The following is an 11,979-nucleotide window of genomic DNA, read 5'->3' as shown; positions in this document are numbered from 1 at the left end:
CACATCTCCCACATCTCCCGCACTTTCTGCACTTCCTGCATGCACGGATTCAAGCACGCCTCTCGGAACACCGAGGCCAGTGAATTGCCATAATGGCAGCTCCCAAGATGTATGTTTATAGCTGCTCGCGGCCCCTGCCATTTCCTTCTCCTCCTTCTCCTCCTCCTCGACCGAGTCTTGCACGATTGCTGACCCACGCAACCATCCAGCGTTGTCTTGGGTAGCCTCAATGGCGACCTCGCCCCGGCCTTTACGAAACTGGCTACGCTGCATGCGAAGAACAATTTCTCCATGGCCATCCTCGTCGGCGACGTCTTCGCACCGGCCACCGATGATGGCGTCATCGCTTCGCTCATGGATGGGACTCTCGAGGTCCCCCTCCCAACCTACTTCACCGTCGGCACACATCCCCTGCCGGCCCAAATCGCCGCCAAGGTCGAGGCCGACGAAGAGATTTGCCCGAACCTCCACTTCCTGGGCAAACGCAGCATCACCAAGACGTCCGACGGCCTCAGAATCGTCTCCCTCGGCGGGCTCCTCGACGCCAACCTCGTGGGCGGCCAGTCGAAGGAGCAGCACCTCCCCTTCCACAGCGATGACGACGCAAAGGCACTCAAGGGCGCCAACAGCGCCGACATTCTCTTGACGTCCATGTGGCCCGCCGAAGTTTTCCACGGCTCCAAGGTCCAGCTCGAAGCCGCTCAACGCGCGGCGATCCAGAGCAGCCAGTCAATCGCAGAGCTGTGCGCCGCACTCAAGCCTCGCTATCACCTATCGGCCTCCCCAACGCCCTTCTTTTACGAGAGGGAGGCCTTTGTTCATCCAGTGACGGGAGATGGCGAGGTCGCTTCCTTCACCCGCTTCATCTCCTTGGCACCGTACGGGAATGACGCCAAGGCAAAGGCCATGTACGCCTTCGGTCTGAACACGTCGGACGTCTCACTGCCTGCCGGCGTCACGGCCTCCCCCTTTGCTCCGCAGAGGAAGCGTGGCCGAAACGACGACGCCGCCTACAGTCGCTTCGGCCACCAACACGACGCTCAGCACGGCCGGCGAGGCAAGCGACGACGCCAATCTCCGCCGCCGGGGCCCGACCGCTGCTACTTTTGCCTGTCCAACCCCAATATCTCGTCACACATGTGCTGCAGCATCGGCGACGACGCATACATAACCACGGCCAAGGGGCCCCTGCCCACGCCCACCACGTTCGCCGCCGAGGGTCTCGAGTTTCCCGGCCACTTCATCATCATCCCGCTCGGCCACGCGGCCACCATTCCTTCCATGGGCGATACCTCGGACCCCAACGGCGACGCCGTCAAGACGTACAAGGAAATGACCCGTTTCCGCGACTCTCTCCAAGCCATGATCTCGACCAAGTCTTCACACAAGCTCGGCGCCGTCACCTGGGAGATCAGCCGCGATCGCAACGTCCACGTCATCTGGCAGTTCATCGCCATCCCCGCTCCCCTGATCCACAATGGCGTCGCCGAAGCCGCGTTTCGTGTCGAGGCCGAAAACCAGCAATACCCGCCCTTCCAGGCCAAAGACCTCGCCCTTGGCGACCAGGCCGCCTACGGCGACTTCTTCCGCGTATGGCTCTGGGCCGACAATGGCGAGGACAAGATTAAGGGCAAGTCCCTGGTCATGCCGCTGCCCTCGGACCTTCGCTTCGACCTGCAGTTTGGCCGGCGCGTCCTGGCGAAGCTCATTGGTCTGGAGAAGCGCTTCGTCTGGCAAGACTGCGCCCAAGCGGAGGAGGAAGAGACCAAAGACGTCGAGGCCTTTCGCGAGGCCTTTAAGCCTTGGGACTTTACCCTGGCCTAGGAAACAGCTGGGGCCGGGACCGATATTGGACGGATTTGACCATGTCGGGTTTTGATACTCGATCCCACCGTCGGGCTCTGTGTATCAATATATACTCTTATTCATTGCATCATGAGGCGTTGGTTGGCGTGTTCCCCCAGGTCGCATAATTTGATCCATCGACTTTTCAAAATCCGCCCCCATCGATAACCCCTAGCGTATTATACATCCCAAGAATTGTGCGGATCGCATTGTGTCCCGACACAATCAGGCTGGGAGGCATGCTTCGAATAGATTGGTCGATCGCGTATCATCAATGTGCTTGCATCTCATCATGTTTTAGAACATTTTATTGAATTCCTTCCATGACTAGATACGACACTGCCTCGATCGGAGGGTTGGAAATCCCCGTAACGGCGCTGAGGTTAAATGTACAACCGGCAACGCTCGGGAACGCAATACCAACACCACTTCGCGACCATGTGCAATCAACTAGTTCTACAAAGGCAAGGGCTCGGCGCCGACTTTTTCGTCGCGCAGTAGTGCCCGATGCAAGTCGCCGGTGCGGGGGGAGGGGTGGGAGGTCTCCCATTAGGGAGTATAAACGTAAAAAGGAAACATGTCATCGTCTGAGGGTATAGCCACGGGAGGAGGCGATCGGGTATTTGGCTGAAAACTGTTTGTGCGTGCGTGTGTGTGTGTGCGTGTTTGTGTGTGAGGATGGGTGGATGAGTGGGTAGGTGAGTGTGTTAGGAGAGAGTATTTCCGTCTTGGTGGTGGTGGTGAAGGCAATTCGACAACCCAAATCAGGCATGCGGTCCGGCGATCAACATGTGCAAAGGGAGGTGGCAGTCTGATGGTGGGCAAAATGGCGAAGAGGCCAAACTGGGAATCGGCAGGTCGAAAAAATCGGAAAAAGGAAAAAAAAGGAAAAACGAGAGTGCGTAGTCTCTGAGGTTGAGGAATGCGGTTCCCGAGACATGTCTCAGAGGAGAATCCGCCGGATCGGGATAGGATGAATGGAGCTGCAAGGGCATCGGTCTGAATCGGGGCAAATGAATCACACTGATATGTGAAATGATTCTGCCGCAATGCAAAAAATGTTCCAGGTCTGAGGCCGATCGGCCAAGTTGACATGGACGAGAGCAACAGCGCTGGGTGCCGACCGCGGGCGGCGGAGAAACGGCACGAACAGCGTGCCGTCGCTGTGCAGAAACAGCAACTGAGGGTGCGTAGACAAAGAGGTGATTTGCGTCCTTTTGCCTCGCTAGTTGGCCCCGTCCGTCATCTGCGCTGCAGGCAGTTTGAAGGGGCAAGGGGGGGTCGCAGGCTCAGTACGATGCCAGTCGACGGGCGGGAGATCGGTCGTTGAACAGAGGCGAGTGGCCGATGGTGGGGATGATGGCCAGCCTCGAGACCGGTCGACCAGGCGCCGTCGGGGAGTCGTTGACGCGCTGTCCAAAGGCAAAGGTTTGGGCGCGGCCCAGGCCCTTGCGAGCCTTGAGGCGACCCATCTCGCGCTCGCAGGTGCGCTGATGTTTCTCGTCCGACATCTCGACGTATTCCGGAGGGAAGCATCTGTTGCGGTGCTCCTTGAAGAACTCGCTGTAACCGCCATCCAGGATGTAGACCTCGGGATACATGAGGCGCGGATAGAACTCGGCATTGATACCACGATCCTCGGAGCGGATGTGGCGCGCCATGAGCGGTGCCCGATGGGCCGAGTACTCGCAGTGGAAGATGAGCAACGTCTTTCCACTCATGGGCGTCTGGAAGAGCTGGGAGCCAAGCAGTTCCTTGTCATTGTGGTTGACGGCCCCTTCGATGTGGCCACCCTCGTACTCGTACTCGAACCGGCAGTCGACGACCATTCTCTGGTCAAACTTGTCCGTGTACTTGCCGTCGAGGATATCCAAAAACGTCTCACGCGAGATTCGGGGGATCGTATCCGTAGGGTCTTCGGGTAGGAAATGCGGCAGCACGAGTTCGTAGGCTTCTTCCATGTCCACGACGGACTGGAGGCCCGACGAGGAGGCTTCTTCGGGGTCGAGCTTTGGTTTTATCACGTCAGCGGGGTGCTCGAACATGCTCAGCGACCGTCGAAACTGCTTTCTGCTCCGGAGAAAGGGATTCGACTGTCGCCGAGAATGGCAGTTCAAGGGCGAGCCATGCCGGCCGCTGGCGGCCGCCACGACGCCGGTAAAAAGAGGTCTGGGGCGCGAGCCGGAGACGATGGAAGCGCAGGGGCTGTTGGCCGAGTGCGGTCTGCGATCCTGCGGAGGGGATGCGGACTCGAAGCACTCCCCGAGAGAGAGGGAGGAGCTCACGTGGCCCAGGGTAGAGTCGCCGCCAAACTGGAAGGCAGGCGTCGGGGCTTCGGTCTGGGCCCTCACGGGGACGACGGCGGTTGTGCTCAAGCCTTTCATGCGACTAAGAGACGGACGACGAGGAGCAGCAATCTTTCGGCTTCGGGAGCACGTCAGCACACGGGCCGGGGACATGGCAGGAAAGCCTGACGAGACTCACTCGGCCACTATGGATTTCGGCGGCTCCAGCGAGCCCTGACGGGTGATGGGAGCGGGAGAATCGAGCACCATCTCATCATTGTCCTCCACGGTGGGGGTCAAGATGGGCGTCGGCGACCTGACCTCGACGAGGGTGGAGAAGGGCGTCTTGTGCGGCAGCGGCGACATCTCCATGAGCTCGGTCATGGGTCCTGGCGAGGACGACGGAAGGGGCGGCGTGGTGACAAACTCTGCGTCAACATCAGCATGGCGGCCCGCGAGGACGAGACGGTTCGCCGGCGAAGGGGGTGGGGGAGTGGCCTTACGTCGGCTTTCCATTCCGCCCATCAGGTTGGCCGTGAAGAGTGCACGCCTGGGCGTGGGAAAGTGAGGACTGGGAGGAGGAAGTTAGCGGGCATGGCGGGAGGTTGCAGGGCAACGGGGCAATGCAACCAACCTCGCTTCGTTGTCGATGCGAAAATTCTGGGACAGATCGGCGGCGAGGCTCGCGGCCGGGGATGAGCCCCGTACATCCTTGACGCTGAAGTAATCGGCACTTCCCCGGTGCAGCTGCTCACGAAGACTGAAGGAGCCGGCGACGCCGGCAGCACTCGAGTACAGGGAATGCGGCCGCGGACGAAAGATGTCCCTGCTGCCCCAGGCAGGAGCGGGAAGCATGGGGCGGTGCAGAGCCGCCAAGGGTGATGAGGCCTCCATGCTGCCAGCTGCTGCGCGGGGGGGGACGGCCGAAGACTTGCACGAGACAAGTCGACGGGAAGCCAGCCAACTGCGGTTCCTATGGGTGCGTGTTCCGTGCAAGGCAGAGAAGGGCAACGAAGGTGACGGCGGCGGTGTTGTCGTCGACGACGGTGTTGAATGAACAAATCGCTCTCAAGTCACGGTAACGGGTGCCGTGGTCATTTATGGACGGGCCAGGCACGTTACGGACAAAGAAACAGACGGGTTCGGTTGCGAGGGTGCACAGGCCGGTGCGTGTTCAGACGTGACGTCGGGGCCGCGTTCTGGCCGAGGACAGGACCGTCGGGGTCGGGCGGTCGGGAGGAGGGCTCGACGGCTATCGTGGCTCGCTATGCTCGTGTCGAGGGCATCTGGAATCGACGTTTGCCTCGGGATGAAAGCCCGTCGTGTCCGCAGCAGGCTCGGTGGTGGTGGTGGTGGCGGTGGTGGTGGAGGGGGGAGGGTCGATGACGCTCGTCGTGCGTGCACCCGGCGGTCGTCGATTCGTTCGGCCTCGACGCCCAGTCGTTCGCTTGAACAGGCGGTCCGTCCGTATCGCTATGAGCGAGGCCGGCAGCGGCAGGGCATCCGGCTCGGAGGTGCGAGCGGATGGATGGATGGTGGGCGGAGCAGAGTGGGCGGTGGGCGGTGGGCGGCGGTCGACGACGGTCTGGTGTTGGTTGCCGCTGCAACACGAAGACGATGGAAGAGACGGTCAACAGGCCGAGCAAAGGGTCCGCGGTGGCAGCCGTCTCGTTTGCCGTCCGGAGCAAGGGGCAGATGCAACGACAAGCCGTGAGAGGCAGTACGGAACGAGAGGGGGAGAGGAAGGAAAGGTGGGTGAGGGAGCAACGCCTTTTCAATGGCGGTGCAACGAACGGGACGGAGCCAGGCCCAGGCACAGGCACTGGAATAGATGGAGATGGACGTTGCTGGGGGTGACTGATAAAAGCGCCCGAGACGGAGGTGGGACTGGATTGCTCAGGTACCCGATACCTGCTACCTCGAGGTACCTACCTAGGACCCATGCCGCCTCGCGGCGGCGAGAGAGCCAGGACCCGCTCGGGTTAGCACCGCCTAGTCGGCTGCCCTGTGGGCTCTGGAAGGGCAGCCTAGTGCCTGGTTAGCAGGCACCTGCTAGCGGCTAAAACACGTACCAGGGGGGGCGCCGTGGTGGGAATCGGGCCCGTCGACGGTTAGGCGGCGGATGGGGACAGGAGGTTGTCGTCACGGTACGGGTACAAGCACAAGCACGAGAAGCTACGGCACAAGAAAGTACAGCAAGTACGTACCCGCAAGCGCACAGGCACGGAGGGCAGGACGGCCAGCCAGCGCAGCACACCGACAGGACGAGAGGAAGAGGGCGTGCGGCGGCGGCAGCTTCAGCTGCTCAGCAACCCAGGACGGATGATATTTCATTTCGGCGACCAGCAGCGGCGGTGCTCGCACTCGGTCTGCGTGGACGGTACGATTACGACACAGTTATACAAGCACTTGCGTAAATAAGCATGTGCGGAGCAAGTGTGGCACCTGCACTTGAGTACGTACTGTACCGTACTGTACTTCAGTACTGTACTCGCTCGCATTCGTACAGGGAGTGCTGCTGGTGCCTGCACGCCTACGAAAGCACGCTACAGAGCGCCGGTACGGCTGTTGCGAGGACTTCACAGGAGGCAAGTAGGCGTGTTGACGGCAAGGGCCGCGCAGGTTCCATGCATCCCAACAGCACGGATCACGACGCCTGATTCTCTCGAGCTCCCCCTCCTGCTCCAAGTGGACTCGTGAGATGAGGCTTGGAAATGGACCTTGCCCTCCAACGCGAGCGAGCAAGGATCAGTGGACCAACAGTCCTAGGCGGCCGCTGGAGGGAGCACAGCCATCTGCCAGCACAGGCCGCACTTGGACTATACTGGACGTCGTATAGGCCGTACGGGGTACATGCCGATGGGATGCACGAATCTATACCGACAGCCTCACGCTTCGTCCTACGAGTACACAAACAGCATGTACGAGTAAGGGCAAGTACATTCGTGCAGATGCATGCAAGTACGAATACGTATTATATACTGTACTCCGTACTCCGTACTCTGTGCAACAACCATGTGCAAAGGATGCGAGCACGAACAAGCACGAAGTATTAATACTGGTAGCTATCATCCGTACCTGTAGGTACTACTGTAGGTACCTGTACTTGCTTGTACGGACATATAAGTACAGTACGGAGTACGGGTGTGCACGAGTGCAAGCACGCCTACCAGGTACCTACTAACCTATGCACGCGCATACACCCTACATGTACGGCGTACCTAGCAGTCACCCAATACTCCGTAGTTGGTGCATACTTGCACGTAATTTCATGTACTCCGTAATACGTAAGTACAAGAACGGAGTACAACTAAGCCGTATTGTGCTTGCATGAGCAGGTAGTTGTACAAGCAAGTACGGAGTGCGGAGTACAGTACAGTACTGTACGGAGCACTTGCGTGTGCAACATGCACCGTCCTGCACACCAGCTTGTATTGCACGCAAGTAGTTGTACGTACAACGTACGTATTTGGGCTGCGCCAGTACGAGGTATTGGTACTGTACACCTCCGCGTACGAGAATGTTCACGCACACGTACGTGTATAAAGGTGTTGGAAGCGCTAGGATCGCAGGGGGGTCCCGGCGCGAAGGCGCGGTTGCTTCAGCGAAGGGCGGGGCGTCGTTGGCCGGCGTCTCCCTCGTCACCTCGCATTTTGGACGGCTTCCCCCAGGGCGGGCGAATCATGGCCAATGCCTCCTGCCGGGGCCCGACCTTGCTTCCTGGTACTAGGCAAGTTTTTGCTCCCCCACCGAGCCGGCGCTTAACTCGAGGTGAATGAGCAGGCTCCAGGGGTGCAAGGAGTACGTCTGCGCGGAGTAATACGGAGTGCTCCGTACCTGTCCCGTACTTCCTTACTCATGTGCATCCCGTCGGTCGGCACGAGGTCGGAAGAACTTCTTCCCTCCTTATGCACCGATGTTGGATGGACGCACTCGATGGCGAGCGATGGATACAGGCAGTCCCTCGTACGGGCTTGCATTGTTGTTTATTCGTAAAAGCATCGACGAGGCGGAACGGTCGTCTGCACGGCACTGCCCTTTTGCGGTGGGCACGCATGGCCGACGGATGGACCATGGCAGGCTGCCAGCGGTCTTGCCATGAACATGACAGCACTGTGCACCCTATTTGTGCTGGCGGTGCGTAAGGGCGGTGCGTCAGGGCGGTGCGTAAGTACTGTACGGTGTGGATGTACTTGTTGTACAGCAAGTAGGCGTGCATCGCCTGTAAATACTATGTACTTAGCACCCAAGCACGGAGCACGGAGTACTACAGTAGGTTAGTAGGTGGTACACATACTCTGGACGGGACTAGGCACCACCTGGTGCTGAGTTGGTACCGAGGTAATTACTAGGTACTGAGGTGCCGTGCAGAGTATCAAGTGCAGTACTTACTAGGTGCCTAGTACCTATACCTACTAGCTTGGATTGAGCACTGCTGGGACAAGGACAGCACTGTAATTACAGCACTCGCCGAGGAAATGGTTGGCCGTGCTAGGCCCTAGTGCGTTACCCCGTACCGACTCCGGATTCCGTCAGCGGCCGTGCGATATCTCGCCGAGCTGGTCGGTGTCTTGGATAGGCGAGCACGCACTCGCCCGCTCGTCATCAGCGCGGATTCCAGCTGACCGTGACTTGTCCGCGTCCAGCCACGACCTGCTGTTCCATCCGAGAGGCTACGGGTGCGGGCGAGCGGTGCTGGCCAGCTCCGCACCGCGAGTGCCGCCGTCCATGGTCTGCCTGCCTGCTGCCGCCTCAGTGGGGGCTGTCTCTGGCCCTCTATGGGTCGGCCTCGCCAGGCTGAGACAGCCAAGGGACAGGTTGACGGCTGACAACCGCTTCCGCCATGCTCGAAATACCTACGCAGGCTTGCCGGGAGGCCATGACAGCATACCTGCCGCCATGGCTCCGTACGTGGGAATACAGGCAACCTTGCGCCTGCGACGAGGCTGCGAAGAATGCCGCCCAGGAGACTCGAACCCGGGGGTACGCAAACGTATGGTCGCACGACATCGCCATGCGCCGCAGGTACCGAGCACGCACGCCCACGGGTGCGTTCATCGGCATCGGCGCCGGGACTGGCAGCAGCCGCGAGCTTGCACGGTATTACTGCACATGCAGTACGTGCGCAGCCGTCCCTGCCAAGGCATGATGAAACCACGACGCAAAACCCCGCGCACGGGTTGCGAACAACATCGGGCAGGTGGGCGAGGGGCGAAGGCGAGGGAGCCTCTCCCCATGGCCAATTTCCATTGTCCAAGGCGTGCATCGCCTTCGAGTCGCAGTCTCCCTCGAACCCAAGGTTCGGCCGATGCAACGATTGAATGAAGCCTTCTTTCCCCTCCCTCGAACGTCGACCCATATCTCCCTTGCGTTGCTGAACGCCCAGAGTTCGTCGGCTGGCGCTCACGTGCCGCCCCGATGGTTCAAAAGGTTCGCCACCGGCGTGCATGTAGGGAGTCGCACGAGGAGGATGGCCAATGGCAGATGGGCCGTCTCATTCGATGGACTCGAGGGGGCTGCAGGAGTTGGCCTGATGGCAGAGACAGTTCGTCTCCCTGATTGTGCGTGCCCGACGTGCCCTCGACCGGACGACGCCAAGAAGGCTTCCAGGTACTTTGGTGCGAGTACCAGCACACAGGTAGCAGGTACAGCAGGTACACTGTATACTAGGTAAGTAGGTACTAGTAAGTACTCGCACTCGGTACTCCGGACAGCCAGGTGCGTAAGTAGTACTTGAGTACTCCGTAATGAGTATTAATTATTACTGTGCATTCGAACAGGCAAAGTACCGAGTGCATGTGCACGCATGTGGTCGCCGACTCGTCGAGACTCGGTCACGGAAATCGAGATGCTCCGTCGCTGCCGCGGCGAATTGGTGTCATCGGGCGCCTGCTAGACGGCGCCGCATCTGACAAAGGGAGCAACCGCGCGACAGCTGGTCCCGAGCAACAATACCACGTCAAGGCTTGCTCCGTGTACGATGCGGCATTTGTCCTCGTCGAGCGCACCAAAGTACGTGCTCGGTGCATTCACATGCATGCATGCCCGCCCGCTCGCGCATGCACGATGAGAGTCTACGACCGAAAGCCGGAGCTTGGTTCGCATGCAGGAATCCATGGGGCTTGCCTGGCGTCCATCGGGGGCACGGTACCAACCGTCTCTGTGCATCGGCAGCATACTTGTGAAATTACCACCAGGTAATTACTCGCAGTGGTCTACTTGGCCTTGAGGCGTCAAGGTACAGTTCTGACGGCACTCCGTATTACTTGCAGCATCAACAGGTGCACAAGTGCGTTTACATGTATGAAGAACGAAGCTGTTGTTAGTACGTGTAGAAATGCAAGTACAAATGCAAGTACTTGTATTTGTACAGCACCTGCACGGAGTACTTGCAGTAATTAATACGGAGTGCTGGAATACTCTAATCATTTGGCCCTACTCCGTACACCTACTCCGCTCTGGCCTGGTACATGTTCCTTGTGCGGTGCTAATGCCGTACTACAGTACTATTACTGTATACCTAGTATGGTACCAAGTAGCAAGTCTACTGTAAATGTACACGAACTTGCACATGGAGGCGAGGGCAAGTGCAAGTAGCTGCTCAGTACTCCGGCAAGTAGGTTAGTACGGACTAATACAAGTACAGTACACCTGCAGCCTACCAGGAGCCTCCTGCATGCATGGGCAGCTGTTGGCGGTGTTGCCATGTGCAGGCAGGCACAAGTACGTACGGCAAGTAATACGCCGTGCTCGCTGAAACATTCGCAATAACAAGCAACTGGCTCGGACCGCCGACGTTCGGGGTGGGGGAAGCCGAGGAGCGAAATGGGAGAGTCCCATCATGTTCATCATGGCCATGGTTGATCCCAAACACGGGACGGCATGCCGCATGCATCGTTGGGCGATGAGCGCCTGAAATGGGTGCACGGGCGCGCGTCGCATGACTACGTACACCACGTCCACATTCAGCAGCGCGAGGATCTGAGTAATATTTAGGTGTATGCAGTCCATGTACAAGATGGCGTGCAAAGGCAAGTCGTCGCGTTGCATGCAGACGGCGGGCACAACCATCGGCCCGTTCTGCATGAACATGAATACGAATCGAGGGCGAAGGCGAATGTGTTTATGTCGTATCGAAATGCACAAAGTACGTGTGCGCAGCACTTGTGCCGCCATGAGCATGCACCTACGGAAGTCTACTTGTAGGCGCCAGTACAGTAGGTGCCAGTAGGTGCCAGTACAGTAGGTGCCAGTATAGTAGGTGCCAGTACAGTAGGCGCCAGTAGGTGCAAGTAGGTGCGAGTAGGTGCAAGTAGGTGCAAGCAGGTGCAAGTGGTTGCAAGTACTCTAGTGCAAGTACGAGGTGTACAGTACATGTTATAATTGTACTCGCAGTACTCCGCACTCCGTACTCCGTAGGTGTTCTGTAATGATTAGTGGTAGGTACAGAGTAATACCTAGTCCACCCTGGCGAATGACGTCGGATTCCCCCTTCTCCGCTTCCCCGGTCACGCTCGCTTGCCTCCAAGCAATGCATTTGTTCGACCGCCCTAGGGCTCGTCTGTGCTTGTTGTGCGTCCACGCATGCCTGGCCGTGCGAAATCGTCCCCGGCCCATCGTGGTACGTACTACGACGTGCAAGTACTGTACGTGCTGCAATCAACCCTCCTCGGGCACCGGAGGACCCGGCCTGGATGACGGATCGTGGATGATCGTCATCAGGCAGCACGAAGCCACGGCGGGCTCGCGAGCGTGCGCTTGGCTGGCGACTCAGCCGCGAGGCCAAGGGCCCCCGACGCAACCTGCATCGTGCGTGGCACCGTCCCCGGCCTCTCCGGCTGCTCGCGGC

The 11,979-nt window shown here is 59.1% G+C and overlaps 3 protein-coding genes across 3 annotated transcripts; 2 read left to right on the top strand and 1 right to left on the bottom strand.

The window, feature by feature from the left end:
* Nucleotides 1-92: 92 nt before the first annotated feature.
* DCS_05575 (CwfJ domain protein) lies at nt 93-1,824 on the top strand (the record flags this gene model as incomplete). The annotated part of the gene is made up of 2 exons (XM_040802877.1): nt 93-109; nt 210-1,824. The coding sequence occupies 2 exons, from the start codon at nt 93-95 to the stop codon at nt 1,822-1,824; spliced, it is 1,632 nt and encodes a 543-aa protein (XP_040657910.1).
* Nucleotides 1,825-3,134: 1,310 nt separating this feature from the next.
* Nucleotides 3,135-5,024, bottom strand: DCS_05574 (uncharacterized protein; the record flags this gene model as incomplete). The annotated part of the gene is made up of 4 exons (XM_040802876.1): nt 3,135-3,854; nt 4,131-4,269; nt 4,330-4,701; nt 4,765-5,024. The coding sequence occupies 4 exons, from the start codon at nt 5,022-5,024 to the stop codon at nt 3,135-3,137; spliced, it is 1,491 nt and encodes a 496-aa protein (XP_040657909.1).
* A 3,949-nt stretch (nt 5,025-8,973) lies between these two features.
* Nucleotides 8,974-10,669, top strand: DCS_05573 (uncharacterized protein; the record flags this gene model as incomplete). The annotated part of the gene is made up of 4 exons (XM_040802875.1): nt 8,974-9,247; nt 9,389-9,800; nt 9,911-10,142; nt 10,655-10,669. The coding sequence occupies 4 exons, from the start codon at nt 8,974-8,976 to the stop codon at nt 10,667-10,669; spliced, it is 933 nt and encodes a 310-aa protein (XP_040657908.1).
* Nucleotides 10,670-11,979: the final 1,310 nt, after the last annotated feature.

Source organism: Drechmeria coniospora, chromosome 02, assembly GCF_001625195.1.
Source record: "Drechmeria coniospora strain ARSEF 6962 chromosome 02, whole genome shotgun sequence".
In the NCBI taxonomy this organism is placed as follows: domain Eukaryota; kingdom Fungi; phylum Ascomycota; class Sordariomycetes; order Hypocreales; family Ophiocordycipitaceae; genus Drechmeria; species Drechmeria coniospora.
The sequence above is the reverse complement of the archived record's forward strand: the minus strand, read 5'-3'. Positions and strand labels throughout refer to the sequence as shown.